Source organism: Prionailurus bengalensis, chromosome E4 (assembly GCF_016509475.1).
Source record: "Prionailurus bengalensis isolate Pbe53 chromosome E4, Fcat_Pben_1.1_paternal_pri, whole genome shotgun sequence".
Lineage (NCBI taxonomy): Eukaryota > Metazoa > Chordata > Mammalia > Carnivora > Felidae > Prionailurus > Prionailurus bengalensis.
The window spans coordinates 7,963,785-7,985,452 of record NC_057360.1 but is presented as its reverse complement, the minus strand read 5'-3'; the positions used below and the strand labels follow the sequence as shown (position 1 = coordinate 7,985,452).

At 39.4% G+C, this 21,668-nt stretch overlaps 1 protein-coding gene across 1 annotated transcript in view; it reads left to right on the top strand.

Moving 5' to 3' along the window:
* KMO (kynurenine 3-monooxygenase) overlaps nucleotides 1-21,668 on the top strand; it is a 57,480-nt gene that overhangs the window by 16,697 nt on the left and 19,115 nt on the right. The window contains 6 exon segments of the mRNA XM_043568633.1: nucleotides 4,752-4,821; nucleotides 5,949-6,046; nucleotides 7,232-7,321; nucleotides 14,151-14,199; nucleotides 17,660-17,747; nucleotides 19,101-19,266. Of these exon segments, the coding sequence (XP_043424568.1) occupies nucleotides 4,752-4,821; nucleotides 5,949-6,046; nucleotides 7,232-7,321; nucleotides 14,151-14,199; nucleotides 17,660-17,747; nucleotides 19,101-19,266 (561 nt within the window).

Sequence of the window (21,668 nt, the reverse complement as noted above, 5' to 3'; positions counted from 1 at the left end):
GTGTTCTCTAGGCATTTACCTTTTGTTTTGTTTTGTTTTGTTTTTTTAATATTGATTTCCACCTCAGGTCCCAGAATTATTTTGCTAGGAAAGGTCTCTCAACCTATAGCACACAGAATACTTGGAAAATTGAATAAAATTACATGACTCAAATATACAGTAGACCCTTGAACAATCAGAGTTCGAACTATGTGGGTCTACTTATATGTTGATTTTTTGATAAATATAGTACAGTACTATAAATGTATTTTCTCTTCTTTATGATTTTCCTAATAACATTTTCTTTTCTCTAGCTTACTTTATATGTAAGAATACAGTATATAATATACATAACAAAATTTGTGTTAATATGTTATCGGTAAGGCTTCGGGTCAACAGTAGGCTACTGGTAGTTAAGTTTTCAGGGAGTCAAAAGTTATAGGTGGATTTTTGACTGTGCAGGGGGTCAGCACTCCTAACCCCCATATTGTTCAAGGATCAACTATAATTATTCTTGGGGTATATGTAAATATTCTGTGATTAAATTCATTATATATATTTTTAACGAACCTATATTAGAAATTTAAATGATGCTGAGTATCTGCAAAATGTTTATGTAAAAAGTGGGCCTTCATACTCAAAAATGGTTTACTAAGTATTAGTTGGTTTATATGTTTGTCTCTTCTTAACTGAATTAGGTGTTACTGCTCCCACAGACTTAGCTTAATAACCTTTAGATCTCTAAAGTGTAGTAGATTAAATCATATATCATAGCTGCTCAGTAAATTTTGGCTTGGTTTGGTTACAAATTTTATTTAAAAATTTAAGCTCTACCATTCATTTATACAATCAACAAACATTGATCAAGTACTTATTCTGCTACAAACACAATGGTAGAGGCTAGGGATAAAACGGTGAGCAAAACCAGTTTGCAGCCCAGGAGGGTAGACAGATATTGACCACACAATCTCCCTAAAGCTGTAAACTTCCAAATGTGAAAAGCTTTTTAGTTTCTGCGGTCTGCTAAACAAAATACCACAAACCAAGTGACTTAAAGAACAGAGTTTTGTCGTCTTAGAATCCTGGAGGCTAGAAGTCCAAGATCAAAGTTTCAGCAGATTAGTTCCAGCTCTCTCTCCTGGGCTTGCAGATGGCCAGCTTCTCCCCATGTCTCTTAATGTCATCTTTGCTCTCTATGTGTGTCAGTGTTCAAATCCCCCTTTTTATAAGGACACCAGTCATGTTGGATTAAGGTTCATCCTAATGACTTCATTTTAACTTAATTTCCTTTGTAAACATCCCGTCTTCAAATAAGTCACAGTCTAAGGCCCAGGGTTAGGACTGCAGCATGTGAGTTTGGGAGCGCACAGTTCAACCCTTAACATTTTTCAAAGGAAAAGTCTGTAGCACCATGAGAACTTATAAGAAGGGGGTTGAGGTAGCTTGAACGAGGAAGGCTTCCTCAAGGAAGTGAAACCAAATGGAATCCTGAGGATGAATGGGGGTTTACCAAGTAAAGAGGGACAGGAAAAAGGTTCTTGGCCATGGATATAGTATGTGCTAAATTCTCTGGTGGCAGAAAGAGTGTGGTGTGTACAAGCAGTTGAAAGAAGGCTATATGATCTGCATAGTTTTCAAATATTGTGGAGAAAATTTGAGGCCTAAGATGCATTTTTCTCTAGAGAGGCTTCTGTTTGCTTCTGTCAGGTGGCTGTGGTTCACAGCAGTCCCGGATGGATGAACATGATCCAAACAGGACTAGGGATGATTCCTAGGCAGTCCACTGTCCCTTTGATCATTGGCTCATTTCCAGTTTACTTGACTTCCAGGATGTACCTGTTTAGGGTCCTGACTCAAAGCCTGAGGATTTATTAAACCCTCCCAAATCAGTGTTGCTGTCCTGAGTCCCAGATTTTATCCAACCAGTTTCATGGTCATAAACTCTGTTGAAGTTCCCAATGGGTCCTGCAATTAGTGGATACCCTCAGACATGGCTCTAAACATCAAGTTCATCTCTATGTTTCCTTTACCTCGTAGCAGAAGTTAGTTCAGATAACCCATTTCACCGTTACACCAAATGGCTGCTTGCGGAGAATAGGTTGGCTGGTAGAATAGACAGAAAGCCTGACATTGGTCAAGCATAATGCTCATGATATGATAGAAGCGTAAGGGTAAAAATGAAAAGAGATAGGTAAAGAAACATTATAAGGTAGAACTGGCAGAGCTTGGAAGGGATTGGATGCAGAGAATGAGGGGGAGAGAAGTCCCAAGGATGACACTTAGTAATCTGAGTAACTAGATGGATAGGATAAATGGATATCATTCATTTACATAGGAATATGTGGAGAGAACTGACACAATGCAGGGCAAAATCACGAGTTTCAGTTTGGAGCCATTGATTCTGAGGTGCTTGGAGATATTTAGGAGGCTACAGCAATGAAACATTGTATGCATGAGCTCAAGAAGGAGATCTGGGTAAGAGATGAAAGTCTTTGAATCCCCATGGATGTGGATGATGGACTAGGCTGGAAGCTTGAGAAACTCTAATGTTTGACGGTCTTTCCTTGCAAGGATGAAAGAGAAAAAGAAGGAAAGGCCAGAGATGTATGAAGACAACTGGAAAACAAAGGAAGGTTAGGGTGTCAACAAGAGAGTTAGTTAACAACATTCAATGTTGCTGAAAATTCTAGTGTGATCATTGAATATGGATGATCTTACAAAATATAAGTTGTTAGCAATGAGGCGGTAAATAAATTGCTATAACCTACATAAAGCTGTCAGAAGGCAACACTATAAAGTCTTCAGAAGACAACAGACAAAAAATTCTTCATAATCTCAAAGTAGGAAAACATTTCTTAAACAAGATACCAAATGCATTATTAATAATGTCAAAGATGGATAAAGGTGACTGCATTAAAATAAAGAACTCCTTTTTAAAAGCCACTGTAGAGTCTCACACTTGAAATGAATAGAACAATATGTCATCATACTTCAGTAATAAAAAAATTCTTTAAAGATATTGTAAAGTTTTTTTTTTTTAAATTTTTTTCAACATTTTTTACTTATTTTTGGGACAGAGAGAGACAGAGCATGAACGGGGGAGGGGCAGAGAGAGAGGGAGACACAGAATCGGAAACAGGCTCCAGGCTCTGAGCCATCAGCCCAGAGCCTGACGCAGGGCTCGAACTCACGGACCGCGAGATCATGACCTGGCTGAAGTCGGACGCTTAACCGACTGCGCCACCCAGGCGCCCCAGATATTATAAAGTTTAAAAGGGAAGCCACAGAATGTAAGAAGACATTTGCAACATCTAAAAATGATGAAGACTGTACTCAGATCTATGAATAACTCAAGTTATCTGTAGGAAAAAAAGACAGATAATCCAATAGAAAATAGGCTAGAGGCTTAAACAGGCACTTTATGGAAGAGATCCAAACAGCCAGTCAGTATATGAAAAAGAGTTTGACCTTTCTAGCAGTCAGTCATATGCAGATCAAAACCAAGTGCTTTCCTATCTTACCCATTCACCAGAAGATTTAAAAGTTTGAGAACACCAAGTGCTGGCAAAAATAGACTGTCAGAAACTGCTGTTGAGAAAACACACTGGTACAAAATTTCGAAACAGTTTGACACAATAAAGGTGAAGATACATAAACCTTTGACCAGGAATTCCACTTCTGTGTATGAACCCTGCAGAAAATTTATGCACCTCTGTGCCAGAATACATGTACAAAAATGTACTTTGCAGCATTGTTAATAATATTCCTGGGCCATCATTTCACAATGTATACACTTATCAAATCATTATGTTGTGTATGTTAAATTTATACAATGTTATATGTTAATTATATTGCAATAAAACTGGATTAAAATAGGGGTGCCTGGGTGGCACAGTCAGTTAAGCACCCGACTCTTGATTTCGGCTCAGGTCATGATCTCACAGTTTTATGAGTTCAAGCCCCACATTGGGCTCTGGGCGGACAGTGCAGAGCCTGCTTGAGATTTTCCCTCTTTCTCTCTTTCTCTCTCTGCCTCTCCCCTGCTCTCACTCTCTCTTTCTCAAAAAATAATAAACTTGAAAAAAACTGGGAAAAAATATTCCCAGAGCAGAAACAGCTTCAACAGTAGAACAGCTAAATAATCTGTGAGATGTTCATGCAATGAAGAATCATACAGTAATGAAAGTGGGTGACCTGGAGTTTATGTGCAGATAGACGAATCTCAGAAGCATTATGTTGAGTTAAAGAAGAAAAGATAATAAGTGTGATTCTAATTATGTGATTCAAATGCAGACAAAATTAAACTATCCTGCCTTGGGATATATACCTAAGTGGTAAAACTATAGGAAAGCAAGGATGGGTTATTACAAAAGTCAGAATAACATTTACTCATAGGTGAAAGGCTGGGAATCTTAATTGGAGAGCAGGTGGGGGAGGTATGGATGGGTAGAGTGGCGGTTATATGGATGTTTGCTTTCTAACGATTCTGTAAACTGTACACGTTTTAAGATCTTTATGTATGAAAGTTATATCTCACTATAAAAATTAAAAAAAAAAAAAACACCAAAGCTACCTCTTGAAATGATACCGTTTAATCCTGAGTTAATCCCACTATTTTTCCAATGGTGCTTTCTGGTAGTGACTGAATAAATCGATGTGACAGCCAAATACAGTACAAATACAATGACACATGATGCTGCACTTTACCAGTAAAAATTCCCTATATTTGTGACGTCAGATAAAAATATGAAAAACGTTGCTTTAATTCCTAGGTTGGATCATTAAATGCATGCTTCCTTGCAAAGAGGAATTTCCAAGTTGATGTATATGAAGCTAGGGAAGGTAAGACATTACTGAAAATTATGAGATGTGGTTCTGATTCTCTGACTTCTTTCTCATTACATTTTCTTTTACTGATATAACCATTGTATATCAGTGGTATTTCAGAATAGCAAGAAAAAGATTTCCACTGTAAAACATTCCTCTATCATTTTTCTCTTTCCTTTGTGTGTGTGTGTGTGTGTGTGTGTGTGTGTGTGTCCTTATAGGTATTTTATTTTTTTATTTTTATTTTTTTATTTTTATTTTTAATTTTTTTAATTTTTTTAATTAAATTTTTAATTTACATCCAAATTAGTTAGTATATAGTGCAACAATGATTTCAGGAGTAGATTCCTTAGTGCCCCTTACCCATTTAGCCCATCCCCCCTCCCACAACCCCTCCCGTAACCCTCAGTTTGTTCTCCATATTTATGAGTCTCTTCTGTTTTGTCCCCCTCCCTGTTTCTATATTATTTTTGTTTCCCTTCCCTTATGTTAATCTGTTTTGTCTCTAAAAGTCCTCATATGAGTGAAGTCATATGATTTTTGTCTTTCTCTGACTACTAATTTCACTTAGCATAATACCCCCCAGTTCCATCCACGAAGTTGCAAACGGCAAGATTTCATCTTTTTGATTGCCGAGCAATACTCCATTGTATACATATACCACCACATCTTCTTTATCCATTCACCCACCAATAGACATTTGGGCTCTTTCCATACTTTGGCTATTGTTGATAGTGCTGCTATAAACATGGGGGTGCATGTGTCCCTTCGAAGCAGCACACCTGTATCCCTTGGATAAATGGCTAGTAGTGCAATTGCTGGGCTGTAGGGTAGTTCTATTTTTTGTTTTTTGAGGAAACTCCATACTGTTTTCCAGAGTGGCTGCATCAGCTTGCATTTCCATCTCTTTACATTTTAAAAAGAAATTTTTTTTTAGAAAGAGGAACTTCATTTTTTTTTAACCTCAACTATCTAAATTTAACTTAATACAAAATTACTACTGTTAGTGTTTTCTTTAAAGGAGTTAACAAGGTCTTTTAACTTGGTCCTGAATGCACCAGTTATTCAGGTGCTATCTGCTCACTCTGTCCTAAGATATTAATGAGCTGTGTGTAATACAGAGTCTACTTTCAATGTCTTAGATCTCCGAGTGGCTAAATTTGCACGTGGAAGAAGCATTAACTTGGCCCTTTCTTACAGAGGACGGCAAGCCTTGCACGCCATTGGCCTGGAAGATCAGGTACCTTGTTAATGTATTTTCCTTGTAAAAGATAATACCTGCTATTTTCCAACAATTGCATGCTCTTGATTTCATCCAGGCTCAAAGCACCAATTAATGCCAAGAACCTTTGCATGGAAACTCAGTCTACAAAGGTTTTCAAACTTCTAAATTTGGCAGGAGGGTGAACATTGGACACTTGAGGCAGCCTGGGGAACTGGGACATGATGAGGGCAGGGGGATCCTGTGACTCTCCCTGATGATCTCTTCCGACACTGGGTTTGCAATCCAATGGTGGGTCTCAGCCTACAGGAAGTGTGACCTGAGGTTGCATCCAGGATGACAGGAGGCCGGCCTACAAACCTCATTCTTTTGACCATACAAGCCATAATCTCTTACCCACAATTCTGTACTCCAAAGAGCTCTGGAAACAGAAAACTTCTCATCACTGATTCAGCAGCAAACTTGACCAGATGTGACGCTTTTTATGGCTTAAAAAAAAAAATCTTGGTTAGTGTGAATATGTTTTGCTACAGATATTTGTGCTGTGTTTTGGGGTGATGCCTCAGAGTCCACTGAGTGTTATGGGATATCCTTAGAATTACCTATCTAAAATTTGAAAACTTTAAAATCCTGAAACTGATGTGCCCTCAAGGGTTTGGATAAGACTTTTGGGTCCTCATGTAGTCTCAGCGTTGCCAAACTTCTCACTGTCTAGCAGTAGCTTGGAAATATGAACAGAAGTAATATATTTTTCTGCTATACTTTTGCTGACAAAGTGCCTTTTCAATGATCATATAAGCCAGTATGGATGTCAGTTCTATTTCCAGTTTCCTCAGATATGTGTGTGGGAAAATACCTTGCATGGGGTTTGGGGAGTCCTGGGTTTTACTCCTCATGCATTGCTCTGTTTTGTGATCGTGAGAAAATCTCTGACACTGACCCATTTCCCTTAATTGTAATATGTGATTTAGACCAGATAAAAAAGTCGATTCCAAAAGCTAGAGGTTAAAAAAATCAAAAATTAAGTTCTACAGGAACATAGCTTTCCTTAAGTTTCTACAACACTGTGCTTCCACGGCTCTTTGCATTATTTTTTTAATTTTTTGAAAATATTTGAAAACTCACATTTTAAAACCAACATCTATCTTATTCTATGATGCCATATTATGCTAATTGAAATTGATATTTCTTGGTTTATTTCAGATTGTAGCCCAAGGTATTCCCATGAGAGCAAGAATGATTCACTCTCTTTCAGGAAAAAAGTCTGCAGTTCCCTATGGGACCAAGTCACAGGTTGGTTTACCCTGAAGATGTTTACTTACAGTGGAATCTAATGTCTGGACTTGACCCTTCCTTATTGGCCCTTCCTGTCTCTAGATCTGTCTTTGACATTGCCTGTGTCGGTCTGCAATTTGGACACATACACTAGTTAATAAATTAATCCATAGGAGATGAGATGCTTACAATAGGGCTCAGTTTCTAATAACCATTCAATAGAAGTAAGTTACATTGTCATCACTATTAGGCTCTTTGCCTCTATGCATTGTTCATGTTGGCCTGGGACACCCTTTCTCTCCCATCTTTCAGTTACACAGAGAAGATTACTATGTATTTATTGTCAAGCATAAAATGCAAGAACAACTCTAGAGGGTTTTACATTGTTGTTACCTTCTCCAAACTGACTCTCTTGCCCTAAATTTAACTGTAATGGAATTTAGAGAATGGAACAAAAATGTGTTTAGTGCTATATAATTTCTAAAACAACAGAGGCCAGATGGTGAAATCAAGTTTACAAAAGAAAATCCATTATTCTGCTTTGTGTTTCTATTATCTTTACATAGTAACGCACGGAGTGGGGAAAGTATGTATTTTTATCTAATATTTATACCTTCTAAGTTTGTTTCTTTGAGACAGAATGAGTGTACCAAACAGCTATCAACCAGAGAAAAACTCCAACTTGATTTTCCAACAAGGCCTTATTTTATTAAAGGCAGAGCCCAAATGAAGTTTATATTCTTTGAGTCTCTGAGCTCCCACAGAGCTCCCACTGCAGGTGGATTAGCGATTCTCAGACTCCTCTGGGATCTTGTTAAAGTGTGGAGTCTGATTCTGTAGGGCTAGAGTGAAGGTAGAGATGATGCATTCTAAACACACCCAAGTGGTGTCCATGCTGCTGCTCCATGGACCACACTCTGGGCAGCAAGAGATAATGCACATGTGCTCATGGGAACAAAGTCTGTGTGGCTCTTGTGATGACACAAGTGGCTGAAGCACCTCACACCCGTTAGGATGCTACTCTCAGAAAACAAGAATGAAAACAGAAAATAACAAGTACTGGAAAGGATGTAGAGAAGTTGGAATGCCTGCGCACTGTTGGTAGGAATATAAAATGCTGCAGCCACTATGGAAAACAGTGTAGCCATTCCTCCAAAAATTAAAAATAGAATTTCCCATATGATCCAGCAGTTTCTCTTCTGGGTATGTATCCAAAAGAACTGAAAGCAGGGACTTGAAGAGATATTTGAACACTCATGTTCATAGTAGCATTACTTATAATAGCCAAAAAGTGAAAGTTACCCAAATGTCCATCAGTGGAGAAACAAAATGCAGTGTCCATGTATGTAAGATAATAAAAAAATCTATATTGGTTTCTACCCCTGGTTCCTGGCACAGAACTCCTAAAACTCTTGTAATTTCCTAAGTGATAAGAGCACTAGGAGATCTTTTCTTCTAATATTTGGTCTTTGATTGTAATTCCTAATCCAGAGCTCCTAAATCCCTTGGAATTTCCTGGGTGATAAGAGTGTCTTTTGTTCTAATGAGGTAACTCTCAGTGGGCTCCTGGATGGGGGCTGGTCACCAGAAAGACCAAGCCTTAATTAGAAGTTTGGAATTTTCAGCCCCACCCACCTGAAGAGAGGGGAGAGGGGCTGGAAGTGGAGTTAATGATCCAACATGCCCATGTGATGAAGTTGCCACAAAAATCCCAAAAGTATGGGGTTCAGAGAGCTTCCAGGTTCATGAACACACGGAGGTACTTGGAGATGGCTCACCCACAGAGGGCAAACACATATCTTGCCCTACACGTTTTTCCATCTAGATGTTTATCTGTACCCTTTAAACAGTAAGTCTACTGTTTTCCTGAGTTCTGCGAGCTGCCCTAGCAAATTAATTGAAACTGAAGAGGGGCTCATGGGAACATCTAACTTACAGCTGACTGGTTAGAAGCCCAGTTGCAAACTGTATTGCCATTGGCATTTGAAGTGTGTGTCGGGGGGAGTGGGGGGTACAATCTCATGGCACTGAACCCTAACCTTTAGGATCTGAGGCTATCCAGGCAGATAGTGTCAGAGTGATTAAATTGTGGGACAGCCAGCTTGTGTCACTGAGAAATGGCCTGGTGGAGGAATCTCCCCCCTCTCCCCACCCTGCGAAACACATCTGGTGTCAGAGTGTTGTGCATGTGGTAGTAAGTGGGAGTAAAGAAGACATTCACCAGAGGAGAAGGGGAGGTTTTCTATACAACATACACTGGAATACTGTTTGGCCTTAAAAACAAAGATTCTGACACCTGCTACAACATGGTTGAAACTGGAGGGGACTTTATACTAAGTGAAATAAGCCATTCACAAAAGGACACATGCCAAATTACACTTATGTGAGGTATCCAGAGTAGTTAAATTCACAGAAACAGAAAGTAGAAAGGTGGTTGCCAGGGCCTGGAGGGAGGGAGAAATGGGGAGCCATTGCTTAATGTGTAGAGAGTTTCAGTCTTATAAGATGAAGATTTCTGTGGATGGATGTTGCTGATGCCCATACACAGTGTGAATGTATTTAATGCCACTGAACTGTGTACTTAAAAAGGGGTTAAAATGGTAAATGTTATATCATGTGTGTTCTACTCGACAACATTTATTTAAAAAGTGGCAAAAAGTAAAACATTCCAACAACTAAGGGCCTATGGAGATGGGAGGGAGTGGGGAAAGATCCCTTTTTTTCCATTTAGTGACTTTCTAAAATAGTAACCTGCTTATTTTTGGCATGGTAAAAACATAGGTACAGAGTCTTAATGTATGAGCCAGGCAGGAGAAGGAAGGGGAAGAAGATCCACTGATCATCCCTGATCAGATAAACAGTTTTGGATAATTAACACATCCTGTTCAAATGGCCCCAAGCTGGGCTTGGCGTTGTAGGAAAGGAACACAAGGTTTACACATACCAGTCAAGGGCAAGCTATACCTACTAAACGTATCCTGTCATAAACACTAACTCTTCTGTGTTCCATACTGCGTGCTAGTGCTGGTTACTGAGGACTGGGAGAGGAGCTTGTAAGCATTGAGGGCAGACGGTAATCAAGCTCTTGCAAAAAGAACTCTTCTGAGAGATGGAGTGTCAGCTGTATGGTTTGGAGAAGGAAGAAGCTTCAGTTTTCCGAGAAGACCTCACGGAAAAAGCGAGGATTGAGGCGGACATTTTGTTTAAATATTAAATCGACAGCAAAATAGTGTTCTCCCAATTAAAGGAGCATCCGTCTATGGACGGAAGTTGGGTGAGACAAGAACTCTAAAAATATATAAATGTTTAAGTGCCCAGTGTGCATTGGGTAAGAACACTTGTGATGCACTTTCGCATTACAGAATCATAGCGTGATCAGCAACCTTGGATTCGTTGAATCCAACCACCTTGTTTTAACGGATGATGAGACAGGCTGCATGAGTACATGAGGTCAACATCAAGGGAGGCACAGGGCAGGTGTCCTCATGGACAGTGGCCAGCGCAACACAGGTGTAGGAGGCGCTCCCAGGAGTGCTGGGCAGTATTGCTAAGTTGCATTATTGCTTTTGCTAAATTGAGAGTGACCACAGTAATCATCCCTACCTGTGTCTTGTATTCGCAGGGAGTTAGCTAAGAAGGCCAATTCTGACATCATTGCCCCCCCAGAGATTGGGTCAACAAAGTATGAGTAGACAGAGGAATAAAATATGGTTCAGAATATCAGAACATTAGATGAGCAGAGGGAAGTGGACCTGAGCACCAAACTGAGTTTCTTACCCCCAGCACTGGAGTGGGGGTGGGACAGCTTCATTTCTACTGGTGCCCAAGAGGGTGAAGGTGTTGGTGGGAGTTACCATATGGGACCTTCAACACAGAAGAAGCAGGAAGTGATCACTCACCCACGGTCCTGTCATTCTCAATTCTTAAGAACTCAGTCAGTGCTAAATTTGCAGCCACCTTTCTTTCTTTGGTTTGCATCATTACTCTTATGACAGGGTTGAACATGGGGCCTCCTTTAAGAACTACATAAAATTGCCTTGAATCACTTCCACAGCCTGTGGAAGTCAAAAGCCCTCCCATGACCCCAGGATTTCTGCAAATCCCCAGGCAGCCCATCTTCTGTTGGCATCAACCTTCTCTGAGCCTCCTTCCTCCAGCTGTTGTATTCTCTGCCTTTCCTCCCTGGCAGGGTCCAGTCTCTTCCAGTCTTGCTCATTCCAGCCATCTCCCTCCCAAATTGTCCTGGGAACTATCAAAATATTCTCTGACATACAGAGCAGGTCAGAGCTCCCCAATTTTTTTAATGATGCAAAGAAAAAAAAATTTTAATTTTATTTTAATTCCACTGTAGTTAACATACAGTGTTATATTACTTTCGGGTGCACACGATAGTGATTCAACACTTCCATATACTACTAGGTGCCCATCAGGATAAGTGTACTCTTAATCCCCTTCACCTATTTCTCCCATCCCCCCCCACCTCCCCTAGCTCCCCAGTTCCTATGCCCCAAATAGAGGAATAGAGCCCCCTTAGAAAACATTCCCTTTTACAGGCTTTCAGGATATAGGGTATAAACATGTTTTTTCTAAAATATCTGAAAAAGTCAGCACTGCAACTCTTGTTGTACAAATCTCCAAAGGAGATTATCAAACTTCCTTTAGGTTTCATTGTTAATGTTTTGGTTACAAGGACCTCTTTATACTTCCTGACTTGTTTCTTCTTTTTTTAATCACTGTTGTATTTTATTAAGGACATTTGTGAAGGTTTGTTTGAAACAACCTGGTCTGTAAAATACAACTGAGTCACTAAGCAGCAACAGACAGAAGCCAGTTTCAGTCTTGGATTAATGTTGAATTCATTTATAATTACTCTACTATATGTCTAGGAAGAATACATAGGATTTTTTAAAATGCAATATGATGAGTAAGGACAGTTGAATACTGACTCACAAAATAGACTAAATTGTAGTCATTTGAGCTATTTGAAATTTATGGCTGCCAGCTGACAACCAGAGTTCTTTTTTGTTTTTGTCATTGTTGTGATAAATAAGTTTAATAAAGCTATCCAAATAGGAAATGTGGAGCTGGACTATGAGAATTATTTCTTTGTAGCCTTTACCAGAGATGCAGTTCCCTCCCCCCCCAGTCTTATTGAGAAACAATGGATGTTCATCACTATAATAAGTTCAAGGCGAACAACGCTATAATTTGATTAACATGTATGGTGAAGACTTGTTTGTTCTTATTTTTTCTTCATAAGACCAACTTTTTAGAATAGGCATTGGAGAAGTGGGGCTTGATGGGGGAGGCTCTAACTTTTGCCTGCAGATACCGGGTGGAAGGACAGGGACTCTCCACAGGACCCATGTGTGTATCAGTTCCCAAATGATGCAGATGTCAACCAAGCCTGGCCACTGATAAGGAAAGAATAGTTTCTCTCCGTATATGAGTTTCCCTAATTTAAATGTTTCCAAACATATTTTGAATGGCAAGTGTGGTTTCCATTGAAATTAGGTCATTAATGACACAGAAGACTGGAAAACAGAACAAAAGAGGCAGAGAATGAAGTCCTGTTCGTTTTAATTCACAGCAAAGACACAGGAAGCCCCTCTTCAGTCATTGCCTCTGTAGCATGACCGAATTGTTTTTACACCAGCTGTAGGGTTCACTGTTAATATTAAATGTCTACTTTGGGATGAGGTGAAGATTTATAAAATGAGCATATTTGTATGAAATGATGTGATGTTTCAAAATTTGGGAAACATATGCTTTAAAGTTTTAAAGAATAGATTCACCCTGAACTGTGAGGTTGTATTATGACTTTCACGGGCCCTAGGTGGGCACTTTCACCTTTGTGGGTCCCTCTCCCTCTGAAACAATAAATATTAAAAATTAGATTTTAGGAGGGCATTGGTATAAAGATGAAAATAACCCAGGCTGGGGTGCCAGGGTGGCTCAGTCAGTTAAGCATCCAACTTTGGCTCAGGTCATGAACTCATGGTCTGTGGGTTTGAGTCCCACGTCAGGCTCTGTGCTGACAGCTCAGAGCCTGGAGCCTGCTTCAGATTCTGTGTCTCCCTCTCCCTACCCCTCACCTTCTCATGCTCTGTCTCTGTCCCTTAAAAATGAATAAACATTAAAAAAATAAATAAAAATAAAATAATCCAGGCTGGATTCATTCCCATAGATTCATTACAATTATTTTTTTCTTCTAATTTCAGTATAAACTAAAATTAAAACATTTTCGTGAACCCCTAAAAGTATGTGGACCCTGGGCATTGTGCCCACTGTGCCTTTTGGAACAGGTGGCCCTGTTTAATTGTCCTGTAAAGTCAGAAATAAAGAACACATGTCCCAGGGAGGGCTGACCCTGCTTCTATGCACAATTTCCTCACCATTACCATCCCCCCCCCAACACACATTCCTTTCACATTTAATGAATGCCTTCCAGGTAGTCTCTTTAGGAAATACCACATTTATTCCAACGTCGCTGTCATTACTGAAGTTTTTCTAACACATCAATTTGTAGATCTAAGATGAAAATACAAGATGTTGTTAAAACTATCTTAGTAAAAATAACATTTTTGCTATAAAAGAAGGATTTGGTTTTTATAATATCAAACCTTGAAAAAGCCAAAGTTGTAACTTGAACATTGTTTTATATGTATTTGGTTAAAGTGTTTATTTTTAAAAGGCTAATTAGCTAAATGGTTATGAAACTAAGTTTGCAAACTTCTGCTAAGTATTTCCTATTGCTGAATGAATAATAATGAATAATGTGAATAATGATGAATAATATTTGTCTATTCTTCAGAAGTAAACAGTATCTACTATATTTTTCTTGCAGTATATTCTTTCTATAAGCAGAGAAAATCTAAACAAGGAGCTGTTGACTGGTAAGTCCAATGCTTTATTCTGTTGTCACTTTCAGTAAAGCACGTAAGCCTAACCCTGTTACGTGATTCACTGGGATTTGCTTACTATTCCTTTTCATGGGTTATTCATGGGTGATTAAGGGCAAGGCTATGTACAATACAAAGTCCTTGAAAAGTAGTAGTGATGCATCCTCTGACATCTCTTTTTCATCTTGTTACTGATCTAAATAAAAATCATTTGTTCAACACACGTTGAATTCCTATTGTCTTTTCAACACTGGAATAAATGAGTGTTCACCCCGGAAGAACTCATGGACTAGAGGAACAACAGATACCCCCGAATGATTTGCAAAATGACACGATTAGCTCTTCACTATGGAAAGATAAAAAGCAGTAGTTGAAGGCTGAAGAGGGCTGCAGTCTTCAGAGTATTATGATAATCCCTGGGTGCATAAAGCCAACCCTGAACTTAAAGCCAGAGCACAGGGGCCAATTTGTAGGAATTGTAGGAAACCAAATAGCAGAGGGTGTAGGAGGTTGAAAAAGAGGAAGGCATAAAACATACCTTGAGGACTCTAATGTGTTACAGACACACCTGTTAATGGAGAAGCCACTGGATTGCAAATTAAACTCGAAGCATGGATGATCAGTGCAATCACTTGCCAGCTAGCCGTTGGCCATAACAGCTTTTTCTCCTCTTCAGTATTTGTGCTAATTAGATTCATTCCCTGCAGAACATAACACTTGAGTAATTCTATCTTTTTTTAACATTTTTTAATATGAAATTTATTGTCAAATTGGTTTCCATACAACAGCCAGTGCTCATCCCAAAAGGTGCCCTCCTCAATACTATCTTTTAAATCAACTCCTCTCTGTAATCCAGCAGCCTCTGAGTTCTGGAGAGCAGAGTTTCTACATGATTATCTGTGTTTCTCCCCACCCTTCTACCCAGTGTTTCTGTTGAATTGAATTGAGCTGGCAGGAGGTGTGCTGGGAAGATCACTCTAGCTGATTCACCATGGACTTCAGAAATAGGGCTCAATATTCTTCTTAATTTTACTTCTTGACTTACATTTGCAAGACCATCTTTTGGATGGGTAGATGGGGGGGGGTAGGTGGCTAGATATACTGATATTGATCTCAAGAAGCCACAAAACAGCTTTTTAAAAAGTGGTATGGCCAACCTAAGACAATCTCTTTAGAGCATCTCTGAATTTATTAAGAATGAGAGCAAACACTCACTGAGACCCCGGGGAGTGTGTTAAGTGCTCTATAGAGCACTCTATAGATGCTCTATAGTGCATCGATTTTTATAACCCTCCCAACAGCTCTGTGAGGGAGGAGCTCCTTTTCCCTCAGTTTGACAGGGGAGGAGGCTTCTCATGCTCCCCCTACAGCAGCCCACACTGCTAATAAGTGGTAGAGTCTGTACTGGAGCTGGATCTGTTACTCCAAAGTCCATGCCTTTATCTCCTAGAGTCAGTGCCTCCAATATTACACATGAAATATCTGCTAGCAGTAGGAGCTACAACCTGGGAAGAGCTGATCTTGGTGGGCAGACCAGAAGCTCCCATACCTGGTTTTCCTTGGGAACGTTCTGCACAGTGTGCAATTTCATAAATGCCAGAAATATGTGAATAAAGTGTACATACATGGAATTTCTCTTTTTTTCATTTCATTTATTTTATTTTTATTTTATCTTTTTTTTAAATAAGTTTCAAGTTTTTATTTAAATTCGTTAGTTAACATATAGTGTAATATTAGTTTCAGGAGTATTTAGTGTTGCATAAAATACCCAGTGCTCATCACAAGTGCCCTCCTTAATACCCATCACCCATTTAGCCCATCCCCCCCCCCCCTGCCAAACAGACTCTCTTAACCTCTAAACGTTGTTTGGCATATAAACTCTTTCACACAACTGTCCTTCCTTTACACAAACATGTGAGCTGCCAGCTCCATGTGCAAACACTCCCTCCTGACTGCACAGCCTCCCCTCTGAAGGTGTGGTAACAAAATCATTCCCCTGCATCTCATGTAGGATTGTTTCATGGTTCACTGTCCAGGGCCGGGAGGGAGGGGTTTGTTAATAATTGTTAAGCAAAGCAAGCAGGAAAAGGGCATGCGATCAAGTTTGATAAATCCTACATGAAACAAGTTTTGAAAGTTTTCTTACAGTATTTCTCAGGGCCTTTATTCAGCTAGTCTGCATTGTGGATTTTCTAGGGCAACACTGTCCAAGATTTGGCCACAAAGGCCAGCCACTTGTGTAATTTAACATTTTATATTAACCACATTTAAAGGCCTAAAAAGAAACAGGTGAACTTAATTTTAACAATATATTTATATCCGAAATATAGTCATTTCAATGGGTCATCAATGGAAGACAGTGATGCGTGAGACCTTTTTTATTTGGTACTAAGTTGTCAAAACCCAGTGGGTGCAACACATCTCCATTTGGACTAGCCACATTTCAAGGACTTGAGCCACATGTGGTTGAGGACCAGGACCGCACAGCCTAGAAGGTCAGAATGTTAGCATTTTTCCAATCACTCTGACCACAAAACAGTTTTTTTCGGGAGCATATTCCAGGGCTAGTGTTCTGTGGAAAATTCTTTGGGATGTATTAGTGTACACTTAAATAAAAAATAAACGTAATTTAATTTAATTTTTTCAAGAGTTAAAACACATTTAGGGTTTATAAAAGATATCCTTAGTTGTTCAGATAAATTCTGATTTCTCCATAGTTATTTGTCAAAAGATTTCTTAAACATAGATAAGTAGATCTGACTTGTAGCTTTAAGAACAGTAAATAACCTATAATTATAGATCTCCTATCCATGAGAATTAATAGGGGCAAAAATCATATTTTACTGCTATGGCAAGAATATGATAATTCATTAATTTCTATAGATTGCTAACAGGCAAAATAAAAAAAAACACTAGAATACTTTGATTCTATTTATTGAGAAGTTTTAGATCTTCTTACTCATTTTTTCCCTCAGTGTTCCAGTGTTTGATTACAAAAAGAATTAGTATCAAAATCTATATCTGTGACTTGACTCAGAAGTCTAGAGAACTACTAAAAAGAGATATATAATGAGGCATAGCATAAGAAAAGGAGTTTGGCTGAGTATTTCTAATCACAAAATCCAAAATGAGAGGCAAATTTTAAAATATGTGATGCCTGCTTCTTTTCCAGGGTGACAACCATCACAGTAACGTAAGAATTTGCATAATGGAATTAGTTGTATTTTTTTTAGATGAGGATAGTTGATTTGTATTCATCTCTTTTACTACCAAATTATCCTAGAACATTTGCCAAATAGTTGTCAAATTACCACTTTGTGCTAATTCATTATTACAGTCTTAAGAATAAACATCTCTATCATTACTGTTCTCAGGAAATAATAATTTCAATTTCATTAAGTGAAATAAGAATTGGAATTTCATTTCCATTTGCTCATTTTCTTTGTCTCCTCAGCTGTTGAGAAATACCCCAATGCAAAGGTGCACTTTGGCCACCGGCTGTTGAAATGTAATCCTGAGGAAGGAGGGATCACAGTGCTTGGGTAATCAGTGGTCTTGACTGCAGAGGTGAAGGGTTAGAGCAGTGAACTGTATCTGTAAACTTTGTTCTTTGGCTTATTTGAAAGATTTAAATGATTACTAAAAGGGACTCAAAGAAACATCAAAAACCAGCCTTTGGATGACTTCTGAATACCAACACAAGTGATTCTTCTTGATTCTCGTGCGGACTCAGCATCCTACCATGTTCCACACTGGTAGCCACACTCTTCAAATGCTCTCTGCCCTGTGTTCCCTCTCCTCTTTCTGGAAACTATTTGCCTTTCCTTGGCTGCCTCTATGTCCTGTAAAGTTCCTAGCTCCATGTCCCATCCTTGGGACATGTCATGGACTCCCAGTCCACTCAACCACCACTTAAAAATTCCCTTTGCTAAAATGAACCTCCCTAGCCCATGCCTCTGTCTCCCCTCTCAATCCTTCTTTCAGTACTGATCCATGTTAATGTTCTGTTAAACACCTTCACAGGCACCGCTTGCCATGCTTTCAAACATATCTTAAAACTTGACCATCAATTTCTCTCCAAGCATGTCCAGTCCTGACCTCCTTAATGTCGTTAATAATTAGAATCATTCTTGGTGTGCCCTTTTCCTTGCTTTCTCCCATTAAATCTATGACCCTGCCCCATCTTTCTTACTCCCCGGTTGGCTTCAGAGCCTATGTCTTTCTTCTGAGGCCCATGGTCCCTGGGTTCTCACACTTGCACACGCAGGCTACTGCTATCACCTTGTCCTCTCCTTGTCCCCTCCCCCCTGTACTCTGCCTCCAGTTCAATACCTCCAGTGCCAAATGAGTTTTCCTAAATTACCACGCTTCATTCACCATCCCCTCAATGGAAAAAGTTATTTTCTCTTTTGCCAGAAGAATGTATTTAAACCTTTTGTCGTAACATTAAAAATTCTCTTCTTCTCCTCCCTCTTTTCCTTCCCCATATTGTACTCTTTTCTTGAGCTTGTCTTCCAATACCCTCCACTCATGCTAAACACACTGTTCCTGGCAACTCCTGTGCCATCTCTGCCCTGGTCCATCCCCTCCCTCACTCTGCCTTCTTCTCAAGACTCTTCCTTTGTGCAGGGGACTCTAGCCTTAGTCACATTTCAGTGGCCTGGCATGTCCTTATTAATTGGTGTAGTGGTGTTATTCTCATTCTCATGAGCAACACCACCATAGAGGTGAGGGTTGTCATCTTTACTCTATAGCTATCAACTCTAAGCTCAAAATCAGATATGTACAAGTGAGGAGTGGCCCCCTTGAGTTGCTACTTTTTATATCCAAGTAGAGGAACAGCATCATTTTTACCACTAGATTATTTTTTTTGGATGGTTCATTTTATTTTTCAGATCTGACAAAGTTCCCAAAGATGCCACTTATGACCTCATTGTAGGATGTGATGGAGCCTACTCAACTGTCAGAACTCACCTCATGAAGAAACCACGCTTTGATTACAGCCAGCAGTACATTCCTCATGGGTACATGGAGCTGACGATTCCACCCAAGAATGGGGATGTAAGTCCTTTCCCTTCTTTGGCTCCTTCCCATAGCCCTCCTGCCCCTTGGACTAGTGAAGATGCATATTCTAGTGCACTTGTTCTCAATAGCATATTTGGATGAGTTCTGAGGTCTGCTATAGTCCTTTGCAAAGAATAATAAGTTGGGTGTACAAGTATCCCTTTAATATAATTTTGGGGATCCTGGATGGCTCAGTCAGTTAAGCATCTGACTCTTGCTTTTGGCCCAGCTCATGATCTCATAGTTTGTGGGTTCGAGCCCCTCATTGAGCTCTGTGCTGACAACCTGGAGCCTGCTTGGGATTCTGTCTCCCTCTCTCTCTGCCCCTCCCCTGCTTGCATTCTCTCTCTCTCTCAAAAATAAATAAATAAACATCAAAAAAAAAAATAACATCACTTCTCTCCCTTGCCGTCAAGATATGCTTTCTTGAGTGGTCAGGAAAGAAGAGGAATTACAGCTACCCTACTGGGAACACAGAGGGAATTTGTCTGACATAATAATGTCATTTTTCTATTTTTTCTTGGTAGAAAAAAAGTGGGTCAGGAATCATTCTGTACACTGACAATCCAGAGTTCCTATACTCATGATTATACCAAGTAATGATTATTAAATAAAATGAATATCAAGCTAATGCAAAGAGATTTTCATTGCATGTTTTCTCATTTCCTGGTTCCCAGGTTAAAACCTATGGGGCCTGAGGCAAATACATCATAGCTATGTTTCATATTATCGTAGCAAATAAATGTAGAATCTTATTAAGGGAAGTTAAAATACCAACAGAAGCAATAAGGATATTGGCTTATAGGTAAAGATAAGTAAATAGCACTAATTTAAATTTGAGTTACATAAAGAACATCTATTTTTAAGGTATTTTTAAGATGTACTTTATCCTATCTGAAATCCACACGTCTATAACATAGCTAGTCAATTTGTAATAGTGCTATTATATATCAGGTATATACCAAATTGTATGAGCCAGTCAAATCTATAATATATCACTAAATCATTGTTTTCCTAGTTCTTCCTCCTGGTCAGAAAAGTAGTTAGTAATTCTTAAGTGCTAATTTTACATTTTTCAGGTGAACTTTGTTCTCATGGCCCAGGATGTGATAATTCTGGTTTACAAGATAATAGGATTCTGTTAAAAATTGTCCCAGACTAGGGGCCCCTGGGTGGCTCAGTCAGTTGAGCTTCCGACTTTGGCTCAGGTCATGATCTCACAGTCTCTGAGTTCGAGCCCCGTGTCGGGCTCTGTGCTGACAGCTCAGAGCCTGGAGCCTGCTTCAGATTCTGTGTCTCCCTCTCTCTCTGACCCTCCCCCATTCATGCTCTCTCTCTCTGCCTCAAAAATAAATAAACATTTAAAAAAAATTGTCCCAGACTTGAGTGGAATCAGGCCTTTTAACGTAGATTTAAGATAGCCATTTATGGGTGCCTGGGTGTCTCAGTCGGTTAAGTGTCTGACTTCAGCTCAGGTCACGATCTTGTGGTCCGTGAGTTCGAGCCCCGCATCGGGCTCTGGGCTGATGGCTCAGAGCCTGGAGCCTGCTTCCGATTCTCTGTCTCCCTCTCTCTCTGCCCCTCCCCCGTTCATGCTCTGTCTCTGTCTCAAAAATAAATAAAAACTTAAAAAAAAAAAGATAGCCATTTATTTTCTAGGTGTTCGTATTTAATAGTGATAATTATTGGTTAACAAAAACTCACTGCTTTTAATTTTTTTTTTAATTTACATCCAAATTAGTTAGCATAAAACTCTCTGCTTTTAAATAAGAAACACCGTTTTGACATAGCAATGGGACCCAAGCATGGGAGCATTTTAATATGTCCTCAAAATAATCTCAGGAAAACTAACTTCCTTTCCTCCCTCTCTTCCTCCCTCCCTCCCTCCTTTCTTCCTTCCTTCCTTCCTTCCTTCCTTCCTTCCTTCCTTCCTTCTCTATCCCTGTCTCTCTGTCCTACCCCTTTTAACGTAACAGACTCTTTCTTTAATGTAACAGACTCTTCATCTCTGAGGACTGTGGAGTGGGGGAGAAAGATTGGGTGAGGGACAATACTGGGTGAATATTGAGGGAGTGCTTTCAAGAATTTAATGGGAGGCTCATCTCAAAGCTGCTTTTGCACAGCAAGTCCCTGTTTTGCTCAGACTTCATGTTTGGAGAGACTTGTGGTGAGTGCCCAGTGGGGTTACGGGAGCCTGACCTTGGGACTGCTCTTGGATAAAGATATCTATTGAGAGCATGACTTGGTAATAAAGAATATGAAATTATAAGGGATTATTGTACAGCCATGAAATATGTGTGAACATCAAAATCTTCTTGGTATCGTAGTTGCTACATCAAAAACAATGTACAAATCACTATATATGCCAATGGTGAGGACAGGGGGTATATATTGTCTCC